A 26,892-nucleotide genomic window follows, 5' to 3' on the forward strand; every position below is an offset into this window, starting at 1 on the left:
TCACCTGCTGTGCTGCTCCCAGCACAAATCACCAGAGGTTTGAATTGCTTCAGTCCATGTTACAATCACAGAATCATTTGGGTTGGAAAAGATCCTCAAGTCCAACCATTAATGCAGCACTAGCCCATGTCCCAAGTGCCACATCCACATGGCTTTTGAATCTCTCCAGGGATGGTGACTCCACCACTGCCCCAGGCAGCTGTGCCAGTGCCTGACCACTGGCACACTTCACTTTCAGTGAAGAATTTTTCCCAATAACTGATCTGACATAACTTGAGGCTGTTCCCTCTCATCCTGTCCGTTGTTCCCTGGGAGCAGAACCTGACTCCCACCTGGCTGTCCCCTCCTGTCAGGAGTTGTGCAGAGCCAAAGGTTCCCCCTGAGCCTCCTTTTCTCCAGGCTGAGCTCCCCCAGCTGCTCCTGGTGCTCCAGTCCCTTCCCCAGTTCTGTTCCCTTCTGTGAACATGCTCCAGCCCCTCAGTGTCTTTCTTGCTGGAGAGGACCACGAGTGCCCCCAGGACTAGAGGAGCCTCAGCGATGCCCATGGGGACAGTCACTGTCCTGGTCCTGCCACAATGTTCCTGACAGGATTTATCACCAGCTGTAGGATGGAAAAGGTGACTCCTTGACTGTCTCAGCACTCTCTAAACTGTCCCTATTCTTTTCCTCTTCCATATCTGAACAAAAATGAAATGTTAGGTGATGTTAATAAAACTTCTCAAATGGTCCCCCAAACAGCAGGAATTTTTCTCTCCTCTGTGCACAGCCAGGCTTCCTGTAGCTTAAAGAGCTGGAGGTTGTCCTGCCCAGCACAGCACCCAAAGAGTTAACCAAACCCAGTCCCAGCATCTTGATCTGGCAATTTAAAGATAAGCTAAACAAATACCAGGGCTGCTCAGAGCCCCACTGAGCAGGAGAAAGGATTCTTATAAACCATTTGCATGGTGTAAAGCAGACACAGAGGGAATCTAGCATGGCATTTCTGTCTGAACAGCCACTGCTCCTTCATTCAAACCAAGGGCTAATCCCATTTTCAGACACAAAACTAACAGGGTTCACAGCTACAGATTCCCCTGCTTTTCCCTCTACACTCTCTTGTTTTCATGGCCACCATGTCCAGTGCTTGATGTCCTGAAGAACCAAACAGCATCCAAAGAGAGACAAACCAACATCACCAGCTGGAAGACATAAAGACCAAAAAAATAAAGAGGAGACTGAAGGTGGGGGATGTCTAGAAAATAAGAACTGTTTATTTATCATAAATACACATCAGCTAGGCATGCAGTTTATCCCACAGACTCTCCAGAAAGCCACACAGTACAAAGCTGCCTCCCAGTTACTTCCCCTTTTCCACAAGACCAGGATGAACTTCCTTAGCCAGCAGCTCAGTGATCTTTTCTGCCATGTTCCACCAACAGATCTGTGTCTGCCAAAGGCAGCAAGCTGTCTCCATGCCAGCAAACTGCTCCTGCCTGGGCAGACCTGGAGGTTTCTTAACTAATTAATTGATTTTTCCAGTGCTTGTTCAGAGCACAAAGGTGAGCAGGGATTTTGTGGATAGGGGGGTGTATTCACAGACCTAACTGGGGATCTTGCTGCCAACATCTGTTTTAAGAAAGGCCATTTTAAGAAACAGTATGAAATGAGGCTCTTCAGGCTCATGTCAGAAATTTGGGCACATTATTTAAGCAGCAACCTCTGGATTTTGTCCCCACTAAGAGCACTGCACTTTGAACAAGCTGATGATGTGGGATCTGATAATTACAGGTGGCTCCTCCCCGTGCAGGGAGGGCTGGATGTCCCCAGCACTGTCCCTGCCCTCTGCCCATGAACCTGTGCTGGACAGTGCCTGCAAGCAGCTGCTGAGAGTGGCTGTGCCTGAGGCACGAGGTCAGCACAGAGTTCATCCCTCAGTCCTTGGGGCTCAGTTCTTCTCCAGGATTCTGGTGAGGAGTTCATTCAGCCGGTTCACCATTGGCCTGGGGTCCTCATTCAGTCCTGCTGCAATCATGGCATTCTCATAAATCTGAAAAAGAGAAGAAAGCACTAAATAAGCACCAAAGCAACCTGCCTGAGGGAGGAAGGGAACGTTACTCCCAGGACCTGCATGCTGAAACCAAGAATGTCTTCTAGGGCACCTGCTAGGAAAACATCGACCACAAGTCCCAGAAATACCCAGGGGCCACAGAAGGCTGTGACTCCTGCCCACTGTAATGGTTCACCCTGTTCCCTGCCATGCCTGGTCTGCAAGCTGGTTCTGGGAAGGATGGTGCTGCTTTTGGAGAAGGTCCAACTCTCACCTGGTCGAGCAACATCTGGGCCAGATCAGGCTGACTGTCCTTCAGCTCGCTGAGCCTCTTAATCAGAGCATGCCTGTAAGAGAGAGATCAACACTGAAACTTGCTGATTTAGGACACAGTGAGAAATTTATTTCCAGAATGAGCAGCTAAGTCACAGTGGATCACCAAAGTCAACTTCCTTGCTCCTGTTCTGGGGGCTTCTCTCTTCTCTCCTATCTGTCCCTACAACCCCCATGGTCCCCAGAGGGCTGCACACTGTGTGTGGGGGGCTCACATTGAAGGTGCCACTCAGTGTCACAGATGAAGGCTCTGTGGCACTGACTGCACATACTGGGGAGGACTCTGCTACTTGGCAGCCTTTACACGGCCTCCTCTCCGCCTCCACTGCTGAGAGGCTGCTGTGCCCCAGGCCTAGTGCTGCTGCTGTCCCCCCTTACCCTGTGTTGATCTCCAGGGTGGGCTGCAGGAGCTGGGCTCGCTCCTCCTGGGTCTTGGCCAGCTGCTGCATGCGCAGGAAGTGGCGGGCAGCGCCCATCTCCAGCACGGTGATCATGGCAGGGTGCGTGTCCAGCCGCGGGGTCACCTGCGGCACAAGCACCGGTCAGGGCTGCCATGGACAGTGCACATCCAGAATGGAAAAGGTCACCCAAGGCTTGCAAATCCCAATCCTGCCTTGGCCCAAATGATAGAGCCTGCAGTAAAATTGGCAGCCCTCAACACATAGCTACCATTCAAGCAAACACTCTGAAAAGCTTTCACAAATCAAGCAGAAGGATGACAAACTTGCAAAAAACCCTTGATGTCCTCAACTCAGCATTTCAGCAGAACAATATCAGACACTGCAAAATAAGACTTCCAAAAGACTCTTATTGATGTGGAAAGCCTGGACATGTGGGGAAAGTCTGAGGGCTTGGAGTCTCCTCAGCACAGGTCTACACCAAGATGATTCATTCCCATCTCACAGGAGCTGCCTAAACCAGCAGGAAAGATGGGGGCTCAAATGGCTCCACAGTCCACAGGCAGTGGCTGCAGCTGGACCCAAAGCATTCCTTGCCAATACACCTTTCCACACCACTTACAGGAGGCACAGAGAAGAATGTCTTCCCACAGTGTCCAAAGAAAACTCTGTGGCAGCAGATCCCCAACCACCTCTCATCTTTTTCCCCTAGATCGTTACCTCCATGGATCTCCTGTACTCAGCTACCCAGACACAGAATACCCACCTTCACCCCAGTGACTCGAGAGCCTAAGGCATTCCTCATCCAGGCCATCAGATCCTCAGCCTCCTTCTCTGTCAGACGTTCTCCAGCTGGCAGGGAAAGAGGGCACATCTGAGTGTGCATCTATAGTGTGCAATGGACAATGAGCTGAGTTTCCACTCTTCCATTTCACACTTTCATTTATCAGTTCTCTTGTGGGAGTGGGAGTGCAGCACCACTCAGCACACACCTACATATCCTCATCCCAGACTGTGCCACACCTGGAGAGGGCAGGCTCATGCCTTGCCAGGGGCTGCCTGCCTCTGCCTGGGCACCAGATATATGCATGGGGTTGAAATAAAATCATGGCAACTCCACACATGACATTCCATTTAACTTTGATCATGTGAGACGAATCCAGTCTGCAAAAACTCTAAGCTACCTCAGACCATGAGAATGGGAGGGTGGAAGGCTCTTGCTCAGGAGCTGCAAGAACAGGGGAGGAAGGTGTCCCCTCACTGCTTGCTCAGGGTAGCAGGGCAGTGTGCAGCAGGAGGGGACGGGGGAGGCTCACGGTACCTGGGCGGCTCTCCTCAAACTTCTCTTCCTTATAGTGATCAACAACAATGTCTGTCTCCACAGAGATCAGCTTCTTCTTGTCAAACTCCCGGAGGTGCAAGAGTGTCAGCTCATCAAACTGCTCATAGCAGAACAGCACCTGTGCCAACAAAGGGACAGCAACGCATTGTTTGGGATGTAACAGCATTCCCTCCTTCCCAAGGCAGCTCTGTACCAAACAGCAGCAATATCACACAGGAAACTCACAGGTTCAACCCCACAGTGACTGTCACTCAGGGCCTGACATGAAAGCAAACCCTTGAGGGATTGGTTACCATGGGTGGCAGGTCTGCAGCTGAACAAGTTCTGCTGCCCAGGGAAAGTGAGAACCAGCACTGACTCCACACCTGAGAGGGCCACCTGCCCACAGAGGACAAATGTAACACAATTCCAGCCCTGCACAGCAGCCCCCAGCCTCCTGCTCTGGGATCCAGCAAAGGTAGGAAACAGATATAAGAACCAAGTGTCTGTACAAGTACTAAATGACAGAATATGCTGAGTTGTAGGGGACCCATCAGGATCATTGTCCCAGCTCTTCCCTGTGCAGCACACCCCAACAATCCCTGTGTCTGAGAGCATTGTCCAAATGCTTCTTGAACTCAGACAGGCTTGGTGCTGTGAGCACTTCCCTGGGGAGCCTGTCACAGTGTCTGACATCTCTGGGTGAAAACTTCTTCCTGATACCCAACCTAAACCTCCCAGCTGAGCTCCAGCCATTCCCTTGGGTCATGAGAGTGAAAAGATCGACCCCTGTCCCTCTGCTGGCCCTTGTAAGGATGTTGAAGACCACAATGAGGTCTCCCCTCAGTCTCCTTTTCTCCAGCTGAATGGACCAAGTGCCCCCACCTGCTCCTCATATGGCTTCTCCTCCATGCCCTTCACCACTCCCATGGCCCTCTTTTGGATACTCCTAACAGCTGCATGGTTTTGTTTAACCTTGTAGTTAAGAGTGTGTGACAGGTTCCTCCTGGCCTCATGTCACAGAGCAGAGGCAGAGGGGGCCAGGCAAAGGCACCATGCTGGCAGGGCTCTATCACAGGCCTCAGTGCCATGCTCAGCCCTGAGAACCAGCCCTGACCATTACTGCAGCAGCTCAGGGTGTTCCCCTGGCTGTGGCTGTTGGAATTAATACCAATAGAGTCAGATGGAACGTGCCTGGGCTCGTCTGGCCCTTGCTGCTTGACCAAAGGCAGCAGCTGTGGTGGTTTCACCTCAGAGACACCTTTGGCCAGCTGCATGTTGCAGCTGGGTGCTTGGGACAAGTCCAGGCATGCAGGAGCTCGGGTTTACCTCTGGTGGAGAAGCTTAAGGTGATGCTGAAGGAAAGGAGTTGGGTTCTTGCTGGAGGGTTTCGATCCAGAGCTTTATTCCTGGCCCATAAGCCTCTGAATGCAGCAACAGCCCTAAGAGAACCTCCCTGAACCGTGTGGTTGCTGTGTCTTTTAACCCCGGGGAAAGGGGCAGGGAAGGGGCAGGGATCCCACCAAGCAGGTAAGGGAGGGGAGTCTCAGGGGACAAATGACACCTGGCTGGCCCAATGTCCCCCAGGGCTGAAAGGCATCTTTTGAGCTCTGCCTTCTGGAATGCCAGATTGACAGACAGCACTCAGCAGGGGAAAGGGAGGGGAAGGGAGTGGTGATTGGCACCTGGGGAAGGACCGGGAAACTGAGGCAAGGTATGACATCACACTGCAACATGTGGCACCACTGCTCACCCACCTCCATGTCCTTCTTCTTCATGGCCTCGAAGTAGGGCGAGTGCTCGGCCAGGTGCCGGTTGGGGGCACACAGGTAGTAGATGTTCCTGCTGCCGGCCTTCATGCGCGAGCCGTAGTCGCTCAGGCTGGTCAGCTGCCCCGCGGGCAGCGCCGACGACTCGTAACGCAGCAGCTTTGCTATGTCCTCCTGCAGGAAATGTGCTCCTGTCAGCTCAGCTGGGTCACTGAGCTGCACCCAACCCCAAGGATTCCTGTGTCTCTTGGCAGCCATACAAAATGGCTCAGGGGATTTTGAATCCCTCCTTTTCCTGCTCCAGATATTAAAGAGGCAGAAAAGTGATCTAGAGAGGATGTAGGTCAAGCTCTTCTGGAAATGGGAATTAGGCAACAGGAGGGGAAGGCCCATCTTTATTGCCCATTGTAGTTGACATTGTCATCAGCCCTTCATGTCACCAGGAAGGGCTGACAACAGTGTGGGCACAGAGACTCTGCAGGGTCTCAAAATAAATGGGAAGCAGCACCAGTCAGAAAGAGTGAAAGATGAGGCACTAGAGAATCCATAGGTCTTGGCAGACCCAGGAACACAAGTTATGGGTGTGCAAGTTCCATGGGAAGTAGCAGTCTCCCTCATGCCAGCTCATGGTGATCTTTCCCATCAGCTGCAGTGTTTCAAGATTCATGGTACCTTGACATCCTGCTCTGCTATCGTGACAATCCCCTCTCTCATGAACACCCCGTACTCCTCAAAGAATTTGGCATATTTCTCAGGGTCCTTCTTGCTCTGGTCAATGAAGAACTTGATCAACCTCTTCTGCAAAACATCACGGAGCTTCCTGCAGGAGGAACAAGCCTTTTTTAAGACAGCTGCTAGAGCCAGACAAGACATTTTAGGTGAACATCTCTCTGTGCAGGGCTGTAGTGAGTCCACTGTCCCCTTTCCCTCATGGCTTTACATCTTTTCCTTGTATCTCAGTCCAGAGATACTCTTGCTTACCTGATCAGGGCACTCTCCTGCAGAAGCTCCCTGCTGAGATTCAGGGGTATATCCTCACTGTCCACAACACCTGGAACACAAAGCAACCCTTGAACAGTGATGCAAACACAAGGGCCAGGCTCAGGAGGGCAGCCCCTGTGGAAGCCATCGTCCATAACCTGCTATTCCTGGTGGCACACCCACCTCTAAGGAAGCGCAGCCACTTGGGCAGGATGTCTGCAGCTTTGGTTTGGATGAGGATTTTGCGGCTGTAGAGGGCAACGCTGGAGCCCATTTCCCTGCTGATGTCAAACATGGATGGCTTCTGCAGGAAAAGAGACAGGAGGTAACACCCACACTGTGCATGGTGCCCCACATCACACCGTGGTCTTCCCTACAATGCTGAACCCAACGAGAGCTGAAGTCTTGGCTCTCTTCCCTAGAGACCCAGTCAAGCCATCCCCCTGCTCCTCTCATGGCTCATTATCCCAACTACCCAGCGACACCAGCCCACTGCAGAGATGCCCCAGTGGATATTCCTCCCTGCAGCCATGTCTGCCTCCCTTCCCTAAGGAGCTCTGCCCTTCTCCCCTTTCAGAGAGGCTGGGCAGAGGTTCCAGGGCAGCGCACGTACTTGCTCGGGCACGTAGAAGATGCTGCGGATGTTGAGGGGAGCGTCGGTCTTGTAGTGCAGGACGTAGCGGGGTTTGTCATAGGCCTGCGCTATGAAGCGGTAAAACTCCTCGTGCTGCCACTCGCCGATGTCCTTGGGCTCCAGCATCCACAGGGCCTGTGCAGGAGCAGGGAGAACAGTTCCCATCAGCTCTCTGGCCTCCAGGATGCCAGAGCAGGGAAACAGAACCTTTCAAACAGACTCTTAGGCACAGCCTGGGAGCAAGATGTGGCTCAGGCACATTATCAATGAACAAGCTACTGCCCCTCATCTGGCCACCCCTCAGAGGTAACTCTTGCCCTGCAACATCTATAGGGCAGCTTTGTCTAGCCCCAAACAAATGGGATTTGGCTAACCTCCTTTGCCTCACACTGTTGGGGCTTCTAGCTGGTCAGAGTGACTCAGAGAAATGTTAGAAAGTCTCTTTTCCCAGCCCGGCGCTTGAAGAAGGAGTCAGGGCTCTTCATTTCTCGGTCTCAAGGTTGTTTATTGTATCTTATCTATAAAATTTTCTCTCCTGCCCAGCCAAGGTCTGCTCAGCACGACAGCCTGAGGCACTCTGCCTGCCCCCAGGGTGGTGTTATATCTTTATACTAAAAACTACATATACAATGTTTACAATTCCTTTCCAATAACTATCACCTATACAGTGAGCTTCTACTCTAATCTAAAAGTGCTAACATCACTGCAGAAGATGGAGGCCAAGAAGAAGAAGGAGAAAGGCAGGACATACCCAGATCTCTCCATCTTGCCCCCCTGAATCCCCATTCTAAAAACCCCAAAATCTACTTTTTCACTTTGTGATAAACTCACTATCATTCTACTTAATTTGTCGTGGCTTGCAGATCTTCATCTAAGGTTGGTAACTTGCTCCAGGAGTCATAATCAAAACCACAGGGGCATTTTGGGCTCTGTGCCAGGGTCTCTGAGACCCCTGGCAGGAGTCTTGGCTGCTCAGGACAGCCAGAGGGATGTCCTGGGTCCTGACATCACACTTGCCAATGGCCATCCTGGGCAGATCCCACAGCTCAACTGACTGGCAATACTGGTCAAGTTCTCAAGGCCTAACCAGCAAGTAAAGGAAAAGCAAAATTTTTAGTGAGCCTTTTGTAACCAACCTGCCTCTCTGAGGGAGGCCACTGTCTCAGCTAAGAGCTTGTGAAGCAGCTCCTGCACTGTTTTCTGCTGATTTGTTCTGCTGATTTGTTCAACAGTGATGCAAACACAAGTGCCAGGCTCAGGAGGGCAGCCCCTGCCTCACCCCTGTGGAGCTGGGAGCTGCTTTGTGAACCACTGCAGGGTCACTGCTCCACCACTGTTTCCCACATGAACACATGCCATGAGCTCCAGGCCCACCTGCTGCTGCTGCTCTAACTCCCCCAGTGCTTTCTGAAGCACTCAGCCCATGCTCACAGCATGTTTCAGTTTCCAGTACCTGAGCTAAAGACTCGCACCCAGCAAAGATGTGGGACTCAATGCAGAACTGTGTGTTTCCAGCTGGGTGAAGCCCCCCTCAGTCACTGCCTCTCTTTGCCACTCAAGCCCAAACAAGCGACAGGAGCGATTTCTGGGGACAACACCAACATCCAGCCCACCTCAGAGCCCAAGAGTTTCAGGTCCCTGGCAGCCCTGAAATCCTTAAGGATTCCTCTGCCTCACAGCCTTGTTCCACAGGTAACTTCCCTTCATTTCCAGCAGACACAAGTGTCCTGGAGGGTTTGCAGGATCACAGGTAGGATTATGGACTCACTGGGAGCTAAGGTGTTTACAGTAGCTGTGTTTTGGAAAGTGCTGCATTCTCAGGGGCTCACTTGTAGCTAACAGTTATCCCAGTTAGAGCAGAGAAACCCCAGCTCCATGCTGTGAGCATTCACAGGCTCATTGAGGAGAAATCCCACCAGGGAACCAACTGTGGCTCTGTTTGCAGTGAACTGATGCTGATGTGTGGAAAAGCACAAAGCCAAGATCCTGGATAAAGAAAAAGCATGAAATGGGAGCATGATGAGAATCAAGCTGTTGCTGTAACCCAAGGGAAAACAGACTTTCTGATAAGAAGATAAAAGTCCATGACTCTATTAAGGGCATTTCACCCCTTGCTCTACTACTGCTCTTCTCCAGGGAGCCTGTTCTATTGATTGTCAGGCAGAGAGAGCAAACAGCTGTCTAAAGCTATTTCTGGTTTTGTAATTTAAGGGGCACAGCTAGAAAGCCTTTGGAACAGAAACACTATCATGCAGGAATCCAAATAAATAATCAGTGACTAATAACACCAATTACAGAACCTTAGATAAATTAACATGGTAAAATGTTTAAATACAGTCTTGAGAGTCTGTGCAGTCGGTGCCACATTCCGGGAAACAAAAAGCCAAACACATGCTCTCTACCTGCTCTCTTAGGTGAGAAAGCTTTAAACAATCAGAAGAGAAGATGCTGGAGGAAAATGATTAATAGATTTCTGTTTTAAAGATAATTAATTTCTCCCAAGTGATGCCTACAATTGGGCCAAGAACATCTGAGTAAAATGGATCTGGCTGCAGTATAATGCCAGTGGTCAGAAAATGCTCAGCTAGGAGCTGGGAATAAATCAGGCTGTGAGCTGCTGAAAAACCCCAACCACTCCCTGGCAGTGGCTATTCCATGTAAAGGACAGAAAGAACTGCAGTGAGAGGTGTCAGCACACCACCAATCCCATCAGCACTAACGTGTCACATAGTTTGAACAGAATAAGCATTATAAAGCACTGAAATAATAATTCAGGACAAGGGAAGAGAACAGATCTTGCTGATCTCCAAGACTTTTCCACAATAAATGCAAAGAAGCTGTTGCAGATATGACTTCAGCTGGATTGTCTCCTTTTGTTCTAATTAACTGATCACTGCAAGATCTGAGATATCCTGGCCAATCCTCCCCTGGTTTCCAGGGACAGCTTTGTGCTGTTTCCTGTCTCCAGGGGAGCATTACAGAGGTTCACCTCCATGAGTGACCTGCCTGTGGCCTCCACCTCACCTGTAAAGTGTTAATTCTTCTCCCATTGAGGTACAGGGGGAAGCTGATGAAGTTGCTGTATTTTGTCACCACCTCTGGAATGGAAAGAAGACACAGAAGGGTCACCTTTGTGGAAACAACACAGCAGGAATTCCCTCAGTAACAGCAGGTGAAAGGAGTTGCAGGAGAGGAGAAAACCTGTAAATTCACCTCCCATCTGTGAGCACCAACAGAATTCCCAGAGCCTAGGGGGAACAGCATTCCCCTCCTCTACTCACCCTTGACTCGGTCTTCATTTGCAAATTCTTTGCAGTCTTCTTTCAGGTGTATAATAATCTTAGTCCCAGCTCTGACCCCAGATGCTTCTGCAATCTCAAACATCCCTGAACTAGGATTAGAAACAAACACTGTGTCAGTTTGTGCCTCAGGTACACTCATGATAGCACAGAGAAATTGTTCAACTGAGAGCAAACACAACACTTCAAGGCTGAGAGGAAAAGGCAAAAAAATGTCAAATACTCCTTATGCTCTGAGAAACCCCAAAAAACATGTGGCTGTTTTCCCCAGAGACCCAGACCCAGGACACACTGCTCTGCAAAAACACTAGCTACTGAAAACCCAAACCAGTCTGGTGTCTCAGTTTTCTCAAGAATTTAAATAATGTAGTAAATTCTTTATTCTCAGGAAATTTTAAGGGGATGCTGAGCTTGTCACCCTCAGAAGCTCCAATTCCAACATGTCCAGCAGCCCACAGCTTTGCCATCACAGATATTTGCAACTTGAAGCAAAAAGCAAAGGATGAGCACACAGCTGTGACCCCCAGGGAGATGTACCTGCAGCTCCCAGTGCTGCACAAGCTCTGCTCTCTGTGGTGCCCCAAGCCAAACCTCAGAGGATGATTAGACCCAGGAGGTTCAGTTTGTCCCTGTGGTGTGGCCCCCTGAGCTGGGATGAACAGCACAGGCAGGCACTCTGTCCACAGCATGTCTGCTCTGAAAAACCAACCCTGCCCTTGCAGTTCCCACACATTTGGCCGGGCTTTGTTACTGTGTATAACTAGAGCAGGACCTAAACCACTCAGCCAGGTCCTGGAAGAACACACAAGCCCTGTCTTTGCAGGGCTTTCAGGCCATGCCTGGTCTGGACACAGCCCCCCACGCTGCCAGCCCTCTTTGCAGCCTCACCCATCAGATGACCAGTGGTAGCCTGGGCTGCCTGGCTCTGCTGACTGTGAGAACACCTCCACTTTATCAGCCACCATGAAGGCTGAATAGAAACCCACTCCAAACTGGCCGATGATTTTACTGCTGGCTTCAGCTTGGCTCTGCAGAGCTTCTAGAAAAGCCTGCAGGAACAAAGGAGACACAAACCAGCACAAAGTGACTTCAGGAATTGCTGGAGGTTGTGATCAATGCCCAGCTGGGCTCCTCAGGCACTGCAGCCTGGCAGTGCAGCACCCTCACCCCATGCTCCTGCATCAATGCTCTGAGGAAGGTTCCCAAGGAAAAGGGTTTCTGCACAGGGACTGCACCTCTGGAAAAGGGGAGCACTGCTTAGAGCAGTAAAAGGAAAACAAGCAAGAGCTTGGTCTCAATCAGGAACAGGAAACCTTAAAATGGTGCCTCCAGAGATGAAAACAAAAATCAGGTACATATGTACAACACCTTGCTGTGGGGACAGAGCTGCTGCTCCCCTGGACAGGGGGCAAATGCCAAGTGGGTGGGTGCCCCTCTGTAGGGATGGCTGGGCTGGAGGGTGTTTGGAGTGAGGGCAGTGGGTGCAGCAGTGCCACACACAGGGCCCAACAGCACTGCCTGGGCTCCCTGGGCCTCCCACAGCACAGCAGGGACCACTGAAAGCCAGGAGGCTCCACAGGCAGGTTTCACCTCCCAAGAGGGGGTGTCATTTCACAGCTGGGCTGAGGGCCAAGGGACAAAACAGAATGAAAAATTACTGGGAGAACAAAAGTGGTTGCAACTGGAGAAGAGTTTTTTAAGGGAGGGAGAAGGATCCTCATCCCAAGTTACCTTTGAGCCTGATCGAGCAATGGTACCAAGGTTAGAAATGAGCTCCTCCTGGGTCATCCCAATACCTGTGTCCTGAAAAGAAACAGCAATTGCAGCTCAAATACCAGCAGGGAACCATTGCTCCAGCAAACAGCACCCAAGCAACTTCTGCCTCCAACTCCCACTGTCTCCTTCCCCTCTGAGTAGTAAATCCAACAGCAGACTTCCAGCTGTGCCTCCATCTGCCCATGGCCAGGAACACAGACTCAGAGGGCACAGAGCCCCAGGGGCAGCCACAGCTCCCTGCAAACCCCAGAAAGCTCAGAGACTCTGGCCATTTCTCAGGGAAAGACAAAACCATGCCAGGACAGGCTTGATTCTACATCCCTCTAAAAAGCACAGGATGGCAGTGCAGGAAAGAGATGTGAAGCCAGGCATGGCCCCACAGTGCCAGATGTCATGCACAGAGACAGCCTCCATTCCTGAACTGCTCTGAGGGGGAGTGAGGAGCAGAGAGAAGCAGCTTGTTTGCAGTCTGCAGATGTGGAACACTGGGAAGCAGCAGCAGAGCAGCAAAGCCCTTAACTCTCAGGTAATCCAGACCCTTCTCTGCAAGCCCTGTGCTCCATGGTGTGACTATGAAGCTGTCAATGTCCAGGAGAGCTGGGTATGGCATTCCCATGGGAACAGCAGCCAAAATCCAATGCACCAGCTACACTTTGTGATGCTCTGCCCAAGCTCCTTGTCACTCCCAGGTTATTCCAGAATTGCACTGCTGCATGCAGATAAACATCTCCCTGCAGCTCACACATCTCAGGCAGCAGAGCCTGCAGCAGCACCACCCTGAAAAGGCTGCAGTAAGGCTCAAACCTGGCTGCAACTTCAATTTGCATGACATCCCAAGCAACAAAGGTAACAGCAAACCCCAGCTAGAGATGGCCACCCTCACACAAAAAAATCTTTCCCCTTCTGTTGTCCAGTGTGTTTTCAGACTTGCTCCACACACATTTTCCACAGGAGCAAAGGGCAGGCTACTGCCCTCCAGGATGCCCCTCCCAAGAACAAAGTGCCATTCCCCCTCCCAAATCCCAGCAGCTTCTCTACCCAACACAAGCATCCCAAGAACCCACTGTTACATGTTCTGAGCCACTCTCTGAGGTGAAAAGTAGCCAAGTGAGATGTGATTCTCATTCCCATGAGGGATTCAGTGCTACCTGAGTACCTGTGAGCATGGTTATCACAGCTGACAGCAGCTGGCACATCCAGAGTGGGCTCACACATCCCCAGTGCCTTACCAGGGGTGGGATTTGGTGTGCAGGGTCAGCAAAATCAGCTGCAACAGAGCTGGCAGCTCTTAGGTGGCTCAGAGGTGAGGAGCCAGAGTGACCTCTGCCACCCATGGGGCATTTACTGGGCTTATTACCAAAGTAAGTTAATGGCACTATGGATTTCTTAATGCAGTGCTTAACTGCACTAAAGGATTGAACTGTTCAGCTTGTGAGGTGCCATGTGGGAAAGACATTTTCCTGCCCCCAAAAGTCAGGGCACAGCAATCCCCTTCTTTTGGTTAAATCCAGTGAGGCCAGTCCTGGCTGAGAACAGGGATGATGCCCAGTACGATCTCAACAGTGAGAGATGAAAAGCCAAGGAAAACAAACAGCGTATGGCAAAATCTCAGGAATCTGACATGGTCCCTCCCCCCAGGGAAGAAAAAGCCAGAAAGAACAGCTTTCAGCATCTGGTTCAGTTTTTCTTCATGCCAGACCCTGAACAGAACTCTGATCCACTTCTATTTATAGCACAGCATGTACTCCCAAATTCCAGTGTGTTAAAAAAAATACATCCTTACCCCATTAATTTATTGGCTATTGAATTCCTAATGCCCTGCCAAACTTACTGCAGAATGCTTAATGACAGTTCCTGGAGACTGCTTTGATGAGGGTGAATCTCATGAACAAAGAAAGCAGGGCTCAAACAGCCAGGATGCTGACAGGGGGAGCAGAAAGTGAAGAGCCTGGCAAAGCAGACATTCCCTCCTGCAGGAAAACACCTGGATGGATTAGGATGAAGACACCATCAAGATTCAAGCCACCCTTGCCATGTCCACATTTCCTGCAGCTCTTCTTTGGCTCCCCTCACCACATGGAGCTGCTCAGGGGAATGGGAATAAAGCAGCAGCAGAGGAGAGATGGGAGCTGAGCTCTGCAGAGCAGGAACTCTGCAGTCATGGGAGGCAACTGAACCTGCCTGTGAGCAGCCCACCTCAGGCTGGGCTCACACAAGTGCTGGCAGCTCCAGCTCCATGAACTCCAAGGAAGCAGCTGGTGGAATTTCTACTGCCCTCCTCACACTGCTCTGTGCTGCAGCAGCTGCTGCTTGGCTGCTGGGCACCAGGGTCCACCATGGCATCACCCAACTCCTGCACACTCCTTCTGCCCACCACCATCAGCACCCACAGCATTACAACTTCTCTTCCCCTGCACACGGTTCTAGCCCTCCCTTCAGCCTGCAAGAAAACCTTTATCAGGCTGACCACAGCCACAGGAGAGCTATTTGTAACAGCACAAAGCAAATTGTACCTGGGGCTTCTCAAATTACAAAATGTGAGGGATATGCTCAGAGTTCCATGTGCCAGGTGTTTCTCTACAGCTTGGAGAGACCAAGACACAGAGTTCAGTGTGCTGACCCTTCATTAGCTGAATGTTAATTACAGAAGACCTGCTGTTACCCAGCAGAATCACCACCTCCTCACCTGGGTGAATTTCTCCTCTGGTACTTCTCAGGGTGCAGAGTAAAAATCCTTCCCAAACCATCCCCAATAAAAGACAACAAAGAGGCTGCAGACCTTCAGAGTATGAAGGGCTGGTGGCCACAAGTGTTGAACTAAACTCAGTAATATTTACCCCAAAAAGACATCAGCTGAACTTTGTTTTTAGCACCTTTTTATGTGTGGAAAGCTCCAAGGTACCAAAGCTGCTGCTAACCTGCACCTTTGTGCCTTGTGAGCCCTTTGTTCTAACCCTGTGGTGGGGGTGCTGGATGTTTGCAGAGACCTGCTGTGTAAGATTAGTTTAGCTTTGCTCATTACCTGAGTCCAATTTAAAGTTTTGCAGAGCTTCCTTACACCTAACAACCTATTAAGCAGCCATTAACTGCTGCCTCTGCCATGACTGCATTGCAAGGAATGCTCCCAGTTAGAGGGACCTGGCTGAACTATTGTGTCTTTCACTTTGCTTTGTTACAAAACAAACATTGAAACATTTATTTCAGTGTAAAACCTCAACGGGGCATCAGAAGAACACTGAGTATATTATAAAGACATGCTGCTTTCACCAGTTGATAAGGTAATAAAATCCCAAAATGTCTGATTAGCAAATGTGCCCACTGTTATTTAAATACCTCGATTAAAGACTTCAGATCCACAAGACCAGGACAGCAGCTGCACTAGAGCAACATTCTGGTTTGGGATCATTAAAGCATCTGCAGCAGCAGCAACCAGCAGATGAAAAGCCAGACTAAAACTGATGCCTGTGAACACGAGGTAATCTTGGCCTAGTACATGGGAGTTGTCCAAAGCAGAGAGCCTGAGCTTTCCTTTGCAAAACCACAGGCTCAGCCTCCACCCATCCAGGTCTAAATACCCACTGTCCAGAAAAGTACTGCCTTTCATCCACTTTGAATTTCCCAGTTTTATACAGGACATGCTCTGATTCTGCCGTGAAGGGAACTAAAGGATTGTGCACTTCCTTCCTTGGGCCACAGGTTATTTGAGATGTGTTTATATTTCTGGGTTCTGGGCTTATTTGTTAAAGATGATGCAACCACTGGAAGCTGTAGCCCATCCCTGCAATCTGTGGAACATTTCTGTAGGTTTACTTGCACCTAAGACTTGCTAAAGTACAGCCAGATTTACCCCTCTATCTCCACCTGCCCATCTCCTGCTTCCCCAAGCCCAAGTGACACAGATGCTACAGTGCAGGTCACCCTCTCTGCTGCAGCCTGGTCCCACAGGGGAGGGGAACCTGCTCCCCCACCCTCCCCAAGCTTTGTGGGACACAAGGGTGCATCTGCACTGACCTGCTACAGCCCAAACATCCCAATCCTTACTGGAGCCCAGCACAGCCCAGTGCCTGTTACAGGCTGTTTGTGAGGCAGGAGAGATCTGCTCAGTGATACAGGGAGCTGTTGCAGGGAGGAGTGGTGTTTGCAGTCATTTTAACTCCTCCCAACACAGCAAACTGGTGATTTTGTGGTTTCACAGACACTGATTTTGGATGACAGCAACAGAAAGATGAAAGCCCAACAAAGGGAACGGAGCAGCCCAAGCTCTGGCTGCTCCCCCATGCTGGAAGAGCAAGCACACTCCCTCCCCCAGCAGAAGCAGCCATCAGCTCTGTAAACATTTCAAACCATTTCCTCTCAACTGTCCTAACCCTAAATTAAGCCTCAGCAAGGAGCAGGGCTGCAGCCCTGAGCTCACACATCCCCACCAGCACAGCAGAACTGCACAGCTCCAACACCACCAAGTGCCTGCCACCTCGTGCAGGTGCTGAAGGTGAGCTCAGTGCTCACAGAGCCTTGGGGTCTGTAAGAGGCCCTCTGGTCCCACCCCAAAGGGTCCAAAATCACATTGGTAAAGCCTCAGCACGCGGAACTGCAGAGCTCTGCAGAGCTGTTCTCACTGGAAACACACCCCTCACATTTTCAAATGGATTTTCTTAACCACTCTGACCTTGCAGGCTGTGGCTGCTACAGATGGAGCTGTCCTAGAAACATGAGGCAGTTTTCAAAGGGATGGAGGAAATGGTGGAATTTGCTAAAACAACAGGATTTTGGTGAAGGAAGTGAGGTGGTGGAATTCAGTCAACACGTCCCTCTTAGCAGCCACTACACTGCAATGCTTAGGTGGAATATTCCTGAATGAGGACATCATCAGAATTCTGAGTCTTGCTGTGCCTATGACTGGAATTCAGTCCTGGCAGAGAACAAGGAGAACTGCAGTCACTGAACAGAGATGAGTGCAGTCCTGTACCAGATCTACACAATCCCCCAGGAATGTGCCTGTAAGGGCCATCACACCTTACAGACCTGCCTTTTCTCAGCTCAATGAGATGCAAAGAGATGCTACAGGGCTTGGAAGAGGAAGGGAGAGATTCAGCAGATGCAGAGGCACAGAGCAGCACGAAGATCTGAGAAGGATCCAGGGGTCAGAGTGAGACAATGGGACCCTTCTAGGAATAAAAAAGGGGTGACCCTTGCCACAGGTCATGTATGAGGGACCTGCTGCCTCTTTTTTGTGGGTCCTAGTGGGTACAGAAACAAAACAGTGGCAAAGGGAAGATCCATCTCTGCCTCAATCACTGCAGCAAGCCTTCTTTCACCTTTGCATTCCTGAAAGTCAGAGAAATGTTCTGAATGATGCTTGTTCACAGTAAGCATTATATGCAGTTTGCTTCTTCAAGAAGTTATTTATAACCCCCTGACTGGAGGTAAGGAGCTTTTGGCACTCTGGAGAAGGCAAAGCTATTAAAGAGATTGGAGCAGCGTTGTTCTCACTGCTCCCCACAGCCCAGGACTGCTGCAGTTAAAAGCTTCCTTGTTAAGACTCATTTAATGGCATTAGAGAGGCACTGGCAGCCAGGCAGGGGGTTATAAAATCCCAACCCTTAACCCATCTAACTGGGATGGCATCAGAGGCACCCTGTGAGGTGGGCAAGCAGCTCTCCAGCCAAACTGCCAAACAAGGGGAGAGCTTCCACAGAGACAGGGCAGGAGAGGTAACAATGTCTTGATGGAGTCAGATGCTTTGTGTCCACTACAATCTCAAAAGGGAAAGATGAATGGCAGGAATGACCCCCTGCCTGGGGCTAAGTGAGGGCTCCTCAAGAATTGGTGTTAACTGGAGTCAGAAAACTGCAACAGAATAGCAAAGCCCCTGCACCATGGTTTGAGAATCTCTGCTTGGTGATTGTGGTGCCCACTGACAAGCACTAACTTCCCCATGGCAACTGCAGCACTTGCTCTGCAGAGGAACAGAAATATAAAATAACTGTGCAGCCTCCAGCAGCCCCCTCTGCTTTTGTCCCACATGAAAAATATCAGCCTGTGTGCTCTGTCTGTGCCACATCTCCCCTGGACCTGCCATGGTCCCTCAGGGCTGCCTGCCTCATCCTCCTCCTCCTCCTCCTCTGCTCTCCTAGGAATGTCCACAGCCACACTCATGGCTGACAGCTCCACAAGGAAAATGACCAGTTGGCCTTCTTAACATTAGGAACTCTGCCAAGAAAACACCAAAACTGAGGCTCAGCCTCCCACCCTGGCCAAGAGCCACAAGCAAGATCAAAGTACAGAGAGAAGGCCCAGCTCCACGTCCCTCCCCACACTGAGGCCCACAGGTGACTGCTCTTACAGACTGTCTCCCTCCCAGTCAGCATTTTGTCACCAGCAGGGACAACAAAACCTGGGCACAGGGGAGTGCTCTGCTACTGCCCAAATCTACAGTGCCAACTGTGCCTGAGGGCAGAAGCTGGACTCAGCCTCTCCTGGAGCAGGAACAGAGAGACAGGCAGCAATGGGAAGGTTTTCTTACCACCCTGGCATTTATTTCCCCTCACCCAGGGGAGAGAGAAGGTCTGCAAAAGCAAGCATGTAACACCTCAGACTTAAAGAGGAAGTGCATGAAAACCTCCCCAAAGGTCAGGAGGAAACCAGATTCACAACTTACCCACTAGTGAGAAACTCACACAACCAGGGAAGTGCACTAGACAGGGATACAGGGAGAAAAGCCACTGGTACTTCCCAATAGGGGAAGAAGGAGCAGCAAATTTTCCTATGGCTACAAATGGGGAGCAGACAGCATTGCTGGTTTCTCATCAAATCCTGAGGTTACAGCCTCATGAACCAGAACTGAGGACAGAATATTTGGGCAGGCTTGGGGACTGTGCTGCTGCTCAGCTGCCAGTGACTCCTCACAGGACAAAGGGCAGTGATGAGAGCAGCAGGGAATAAGACCCTACCTGGATGGTGATGGTTCCCTTTGCACTGTCTGTCTGCAGGTGGATCTCCAGCTCTGGCAGGGCCTTCCCTTCTGTCATCAGGCGGTGCCGCAGCTTCTCCAGCGCGTCGCTGCCGTTGGAGATCAGCTCCCGGATGAACACCTGGGGACAGACACAGCCTGAGCCTGCAGCCTGGCCCTGCCCTGTGACCGTGGTCACAAGGCTTGTCAGGATGAAAAAGAGACGAGAATGTTGACTCCATGATCAGAAGGCTTGATTTATTATTTTATGATATATGTTACATTAAGACTATACTAAAAAGCAATAGAAAGGAAAAGGTTTCTTCAGAAGCTAGCTAAGGTAAGAATAGACAAGAATGAATAACAAAGATCTGTGTCTCAGACAGAGAGCAAGAGTCAGCTCTGCTATGAGTGGTCAGTAAATCCAAACATCCACAGGAGACCAATCACGGGTCTACCTGTTGCATTCCACAGCAGCAGATAACCATTGGTTACCTTTGGTTGCTGAAACTGCAGCTTCTCACAAAGAAAAATCTTAAGAAAGGATTTTTCATGAAAGATGTCTGTGACACTGCCCTGCACAGCCCTCCCAGACACCTGGGAGATCACTGGCCCCCACAAACTAATTCCCAGCTCCCCAACCTGTGCTTCCCCATTATCTGCCAAGAGAACAGTTTGTCCAAACTCAGTGTGAAACTGCAGAGGCTCAAGGCTTGGAGTCACTTGGCTATACCTACAAATTGTTTCAAAAGTACATTTTCAAAGTGTTTTACAAAAACATCATTCAAGAAAGCCTGACATGAAAGCTCAGGACTCACTGGGAACTGAACAGTTCCTCTCCCAGTTCAACCATTTTGGATGTATCCCTTGACAGAGATGGGGCTTTGCCAACAGAAAATCTCCCAGCAAGCTGAGGGTGTGTTACCTCTTTCTCCGAGTACAGGGAACGGGCAACAATGTCCAGCAGTTTCTTTGTCTCAGCCTGGAACTCATGTTTAGAGGCTGCACCTGGAATAAAGGTTAGGGTTGGGGGTGCTCAGCTTGGAGAAAAGAAAGCTCAGGGAGCACTTAGAGCCCCTTCCAGTGCCTAAAGGGGCTCCAGGAGAGCTGGAGAGAGACTTTGGACAAGGGCCTGAAGTGACAGGACAAGGAGGAATGGCTTTACACTGCCAGAGGGAAGGGACAGATGGGATATTGGGAAGGAATTGTTCCCTGTGAAGGTGCTGAGGCCCTGGCACAGGGTGCTCAGAGCAGCTGTGGCTGCCCCTGGATCCCTGGCAGTGTCCAAGGCCAGGCTGGATGAACACATCTGTACAGCCAGCCCTGCAGGCAGGGAGCTGTGCCCAGGAAGAGAAACCTCCTCAGAAAAAACTAAAACTACAAAACAGCTGAAAGACCATCCTTGGCCTTTTAAAAATAGCAAGAGGCATTAGAGAACTCCTTTCTCCTGCAAGAGGCATTAGAGAACTCTGGGAAAACACAGGGAAAAGGCACAAGTCCCACATCACCTGTGCCATGCCTTGCTGGTGAGGATGTACATCCCCCAGGGATGGGGTGAAGCTGGAGCATGGGCAGCACATCAACCCCACCAGGGACTTCAGCCTGGCAGTCTCAAAAGTACCTCCAGGAAAACCACAGAGGCAGAGTTCAGATGTTATTTCTAAGCTGGACTAACTCATTGCTCAGACTGCTTTAGAGCAGCTGTCCCTGAAGCTGTGCAAAGCAATTCATTCTGGCCAAAGGGCTGACACCAGGACTCTCATCACACCTCCAGGGTGCACAGCAATGACCTGGGCAGGTACAGCTTGCTTCTGGGACAGAAAATTCTTTTCAGCCAATTCCAGTGTTTGTGGAGCCTCCACACACACACACACACGACCATCAACGGCCTGACTGTGCCATGGATGCAGTCTTGATGTCCCTTTCTCAGTAAAGGCCATGCTGACCTCCACACCCAGGTTTTGGGAGGTGATGGTGCAACACAGATGGAAAGGATGTGGTGAGCAGCACCTGCACTTCCTCCAGAGGCAGCAGCACTGCTGAGCAGGGCTCACCTTGACCCAGGAGCACCCCAAGAGCATCCCCACATGTGTGCCAGGCCCACCTTTCACGTTCTCTGTGTTGCTGATGATGGTGTGCAGGGGCTCCTCCTCCTTGCTCTCTGCTGTCTGTGTGCTGTACATCCTGACAGCAGCAATGCTGGAGGCAGGAACATTGTGCTGGAGGCTCCAGCGGTGGAGGATTTGTCTTTGCAGACATGCTGCTCCTTTTGCTAAAGACACAAATGAAGACATTTCAATACACATCACAAGTCCAGCACCAACAGGAGCACTCCCCAGAGGTCCCACCTAGATAACCCCATGGGAGTTACACTGTCTGAACAGCTCCCTCACCACCCAACACCCACCATTCCCCTCCAGAACTGCCTTCACTGCATACAAAGGGCAAGTTGCTACTTTGGCTCTTCTGAATTAAAATTTTATCCAGAAGATGACAATTAGCAGCTTTCCTACTGAATTAACCAGAAAGAGGCAGTCTGCAGCTTTCACTGCTGTTTCCTGGCTAAGTTGAAGACAACTCTCACATCACTGCCTGTGAGAATATAAATTGGCAATAGATATTTGGCCTCTGGCTGTCCAAGCACAGGGATTACACCCCCCAACAAAGCTGGGCCCAGGGCAAGCAGCACATGCAGCAGCAGCAAGGCCACCAGTCCCAAAATCAGCGGGGAAAATGAGACCAGTCAGGAAATGGCACCACCCCCTTAAGGTCAGGGATTCCCAATTCTCCTCCTTTTATTATGCCCAGGTGAACCCAACAGTTTTTTCTCTGTTGGGGATGAATCAAGACAAACCTGGTCACAAAAAGACCATTGCAGCACCACAGACCTCTGAGCAAAGCCTGTTCCCTGGAGTGATTTCTGAATTGCTGGGATAATGCCAGAGCAGGATCCCAGAGGGTGAGGACCTGACCCTGCAGCTGCCCTGGGGAAGGCAGCACCTTGGCCTCCCCCATGCTACAATGAACATCAACAGGCTGGATGGTCTGGGAAGCAGAGGAGGGGCCAGGACAGTCTGGACAGAGCCAGGAGAACATGGATAAGCAGCACAAGTGGCTGGAAGCAGTGACAAGCTCAGGTTTTTCCTTACAGCTCACTCTGTGCCTGTTGGCTGTTTCATCCAGCAAGGGAAGGAGCCAAACCCTACACCTGACATTCTCAAGGGGTCCTTTCTTCACATGACTGGGGACAAAAACAGCCAAAGACTGAACCAAACCCCATTAGTACAGTGTGAGTCCCAAAACACATCTGTGACCTCCTTGGAAACAGCTTCCTAGGCCACCTCCTGCCCTCCAGGCCAGCTGACATGCTGAGGGAGCTCAGTCCCTCCTGAACCTTCCTCCACCTTGCCACAGCCCTGGAGTGAACTCTGCATTCCAGCCTTTTCACCAACATCCCTCTCCTCTGGCTCAGGCTCACTTCACAAGTGCTCTGCAAAGCTCCTGCCCCCCACAGCAGGTCCTACAGTCAGTGTGGTCACCAAGAACAGGTCTTGCTGCTCCAGACCATCATGCTGGGCTCTCACTTGCTCCAGAGCAGGAGAACATGAACCCCTGAGCTTTAACAGCACTTCTGTCTCCTGCACCCCATCCTCAAGAGCTGACAGAGGAGGCTCTCAGTCCTCGTTCTTCCTCCTCCTCCTCCTCACAGAAAGCTTTGAATCAAGATCCACTTCTCCAGCCAGAAGCTTGAATGACTCCCCAGTCATTCTGCCCTTAAAGAAAAGAGCCCACAAATAGTTCTAAATGCATCTGAACACCTCCCACACGCATAACTGTGCTCTGCGTCACAAACAGCTCTGCTGCATTACCACAGCACACCTTCTGCAACTTCCATTCCACTGCCTGGATTGCCTAGCAAGGGGCAAACAGCCCTGGCTGAGGTGGAGAGCAGCAGAGCACTCACTGTCCAGTCCCTCATCTCCAGAGGGGAAGGGCCAGCAGATCAGGGTTTATTTTACTGCATTTTATACTCATTTTATGCTGGGTGCTGTAGGATACTGCATTGTACGTAAGCACACACACAGACACACACATATCTCCCAAACAGCAGAAATAAAAGAGAGAATTTTGCTCCCTCTCTGACTCCAGGATCCAAAAAAGACACAGAGCAGCAGCAGCTTAAAACCTTAAGTTCATTTCTATCATCAGATGTCCAGCCCATGAACACCAGCTGACTCTAGAAACTACAGCTACTTATAATTTTATTTCTGGCTATTTATAATTGTTGATGTATTCACATTTTTGCCTCCCTACCTCCAAAGCACAATAATAAATCACCACCCATCAATTCGGAAGTTCCTGTCAGATTTGTGCAATGTTTGGTTTTATCATCCTTAATTAGCAGCCTGTCCCATGCCAGGGAGCCAGAGCTCATTAAATACAAACTGCAGCACCTCCAGCCCATTTGCCTCTTGAGAGTCCTTGCCTGAAGCAAGGGAGCAGAAAAGGCTCCTGGCTATTCTGGGTATAAAAACACAATTATCAGCAGACAAGAGCTATTGAGAAGCACCTGCTGAGGTAACAGGGAATGTGCTACTCATAACGAGCCTCAGAAACAAATTCCTAAGCCCAGGTGACAAAGAAGGAATGGCTCTTGCCCCAGATATGCACTGTGATGTGTTGGGGCAAATCAGGGCTTTTGATAGTGAGTTAATCGAATGTGGAGCTTTAGCACAGCCCACACCCCTTCCTGTTCCCATCACTGCACAATCCCACATTGCACCCCAAATTCCACCTCTCTGTGATCCCAGTGTGCCCACGGCCACAGACCTGCCTCACACACTCACAGCAAAGCCCTCAGGGGCTCCTTTCAATCCAGACACCACAGTGATCCCCCAGGAAACACAGCCCAGGCTCTTCTGGAAAAAGCCCTGCAGTGAGCAGAGCCCAGGCAGAGATTTATGGTGGGAAACCCTGCACAAAGCAGTTTGTGGCTCAAAACAAAAGAGAAGAATTTGGGTCAGCAGGAGCCCGGGGAAGCTGGTGCAGGAAAAGCTCCAGCATTTACCACTCCCAGCTCAGATCTCCTCACACAAAAGGGCTCCTGAGCTGGGAACCAGATCCCCAAAAATGTGGGGAGAAGAGAATTCCCTGCCTGACCCACTCACACCAACACATCTCCCAAAAAGCTCTGCACCAGCTCCAGCCTCTGAAGTGGTGAAGCGAACACTGCAGCTGTGCCCGGTGAGGGGAGGGAGGGCTGTCCCTGCAGCCAGGACACAGCCCAAAGGAGAATCCTGCCCCTCCCTCTTATCCCCACCCCACACGGCTTCTGCTCACTGCTTCTTCCCTGAGGGCCTGAGTGACAGCTTAAGGGATAAAACTCGGGCTCTGCTCCAGTGTCTGACCCACCAGAGGCAGCAGCTTTGTTCCCAGACATGGATGCTAACAAGGCTCTGGGGATTTCTGTGGAGGAAGAGCTGGATTGCCCAGAAACACCCAAGTGGCACTCTGTGACACAATAAACCTGACAATCCGACCCTGAAAGTGACCCTATTTGTCACACAATTTCCCCTGATACATTTTCTCTTCATAACCTGCAGGGAAAGCACAGACCACAGCAACAACATGCAGATCTGTCAGTTAGGGGCCAACAAGAGATAAGGAAACAGCACAGGCTGCTGACAGGCAGGACACTGCTCACCATGCTTCAGTTAATGGCAGCTCACAGGCACATTTCCAGTGCATGAGGGCCTTGATAAGGGAGCACATCCCATAACTGAGGCCTCAGAGTTTTAATTTTCTTAGCACTTACTCCTGTCAGCTGACTGAGGTGAAACTTCAAGTGCACCCCTGGCAAACACAAACCCTTCAGGCTCATCTGTAACGTCCCCTGGTAGTGACTGGCCAGAGAACAGCAACGTTGCTGCTGCCTTCTGCCCTCATGCAGGTACTGGGCTGTGCACCGTGTGTGAGCTGGGACGTGCACCGGGACATGACGTGAATGTGCTGTGCAGCCTGTATGAGCCAGCAGGTACCCCTGGATGTCCTGCACACCTTATAAAGGCCAGGAAATGAACTGGGAGTGCTGTATGAACCAGGACATAAACATGGATATATTACACACCCCTACACGAGCCAGGGCACGAACCTCACCGTGCTACACGATCTGAGGACGCTGTACACCCTGTATGAGGCAGGACACGGCCCTGGAGCCGCTGGTGGCCCTGAGCTCGCTCCCTGCCCCACGCGAGCCCGCGCTATTCCCAGCACAGCGCCAGAAGAACTCGCCCCTCCCCGGGAAGGAGCGCTGGGCGCTCTCGGGTCAGCTCGCCGGCGCTGTGCACGCTGCTCCCGCGCTGCTCCCGCGCCCGTTCCGAGCCTGCCGGCAGCAGCCGAGAGCGATCGGGGGCTGCCAGCGGGACGCGGACCCTTCGCACCTCCAGAGGACGCGCAAGGCCGAGAGCAATTCCGGGCAGGCGCGCCCGTCCGGGCCGAGCCGTGGAGGTCCGGCCGCTCCCTCAGCGCGGGGCCCGCGCCCCTCGCGCCGCCCATCCCCCCTCACCTGCGGACGGGCGCAGCCGGGGCGCGGTCCCGGAGCGCCGCAGGGCCGCGAGCAGACACCGCCCGCCCCGCGCCGCCGCCATGCCCGCGCTGCCCTCCCGCCGCGCAACCTGATGACGTCACGGGGCGGGGGCGCGCCCAGTCCCCCGCGCGCGGGCTGCGCTTGACGCGCTCCCGGTGACGTCAGCCTGCCCCTCAGCCCGCGCGCGCTGCTTCACTCAGGGAGGGCTCCTCACGGGTCCCCTCACGGCCCGACCGAGCTCTTCAGGGGGCACCGTGCCTCGCTCCCCTCACGGCCCCGACCGAGCTCTTCAGGGGGCACCGCGCCTCGCTCCCCTCACGGCTCGGGCTCTGTTCCCTCGCGGCACGGGCTCTGTCCCCTCAGGGCCCCGCCTGGGGCCCCTCACGGGGGAGTTGCCAGGGCTCTGCCTAGAGGTCAGACGCCAAGCCGTTGCCAAACCGCTCCTCTAGTGATTGTTAAAATCCCGTTCGTGTTTCTGAGGACTTGTTAGGAAAGGAGTCAGACACAGGTTACAAAAGCACCCTGCTCTCCCTGTAGGACACCCCTTGGGGTATCTCACAGTGAACGGCTCTCACAGGGAGCCCATTCCACGGGACCGGCCGCGGCAGGAGCCCGGCAGTCACAGCCTGCAGAGCTCGGGTACCGTGGCTCTCCCCGTTCCCTCACAGAAGGGGCTGAGGGTTGAGGAGAGGCTGCGCCGGGCTGGGAGCAGCCCTCAGGAAGCCCCTGTGTGCCACATCTTGGCCGGGCACCCTGCTCGACTCTGGGCCAATTGCTTAACATCCCATTATCCATTTGTCTCAAACTCCTCATCTCCCAG

General features: G+C 51.6%; 1 protein-coding gene across 1 annotated transcript; it reads right to left on the reverse strand.

Annotated features, from left to right (window-relative positions):
• Window positions 1-1,221: 1,221 nt before the first annotated feature.
• TRAP1 (TNF receptor associated protein 1) lies at window positions 1,222-26,208 on the reverse strand. Its single transcript, XM_071444435.1, has 18 exons — window positions 26,052-26,208; window positions 21,591-21,758; window positions 20,412-20,494; window positions 19,488-19,628; window positions 12,493-12,564; window positions 11,650-11,810; window positions 10,744-10,853; window positions 10,487-10,560; window positions 7,442-7,597; window positions 7,012-7,132; window positions 6,829-6,898; window positions 6,520-6,667; window positions 5,836-6,021; window positions 4,079-4,217; window positions 3,524-3,609; window positions 2,738-2,883; window positions 2,301-2,373; window positions 1,222-2,026 (listed from the first exon to the last, which is right to left on the reverse strand). The coding sequence occupies exons 1-18, from the start codon at window positions 26,131-26,133 to the stop codon at window positions 1,925-1,927; spliced, it is 2,118 nt and encodes a 705-aa protein (XP_071300536.1). The 5' UTR covers window positions 26,134-26,208; the 3' UTR covers window positions 1,222-1,924.
• Window positions 26,209-26,892: the final 684 nt, after the last annotated feature.

Source organism: Agelaius tricolor, unplaced genomic scaffold, assembly GCF_023055355.1.
Source record: "Agelaius tricolor isolate 1412-34295 unplaced genomic scaffold, bAgeTri1.0.p SCAF_19, whole genome shotgun sequence".
NCBI lineage: Eukaryota > Metazoa > Chordata > Aves > Passeriformes > Icteridae > Agelaius > Agelaius tricolor.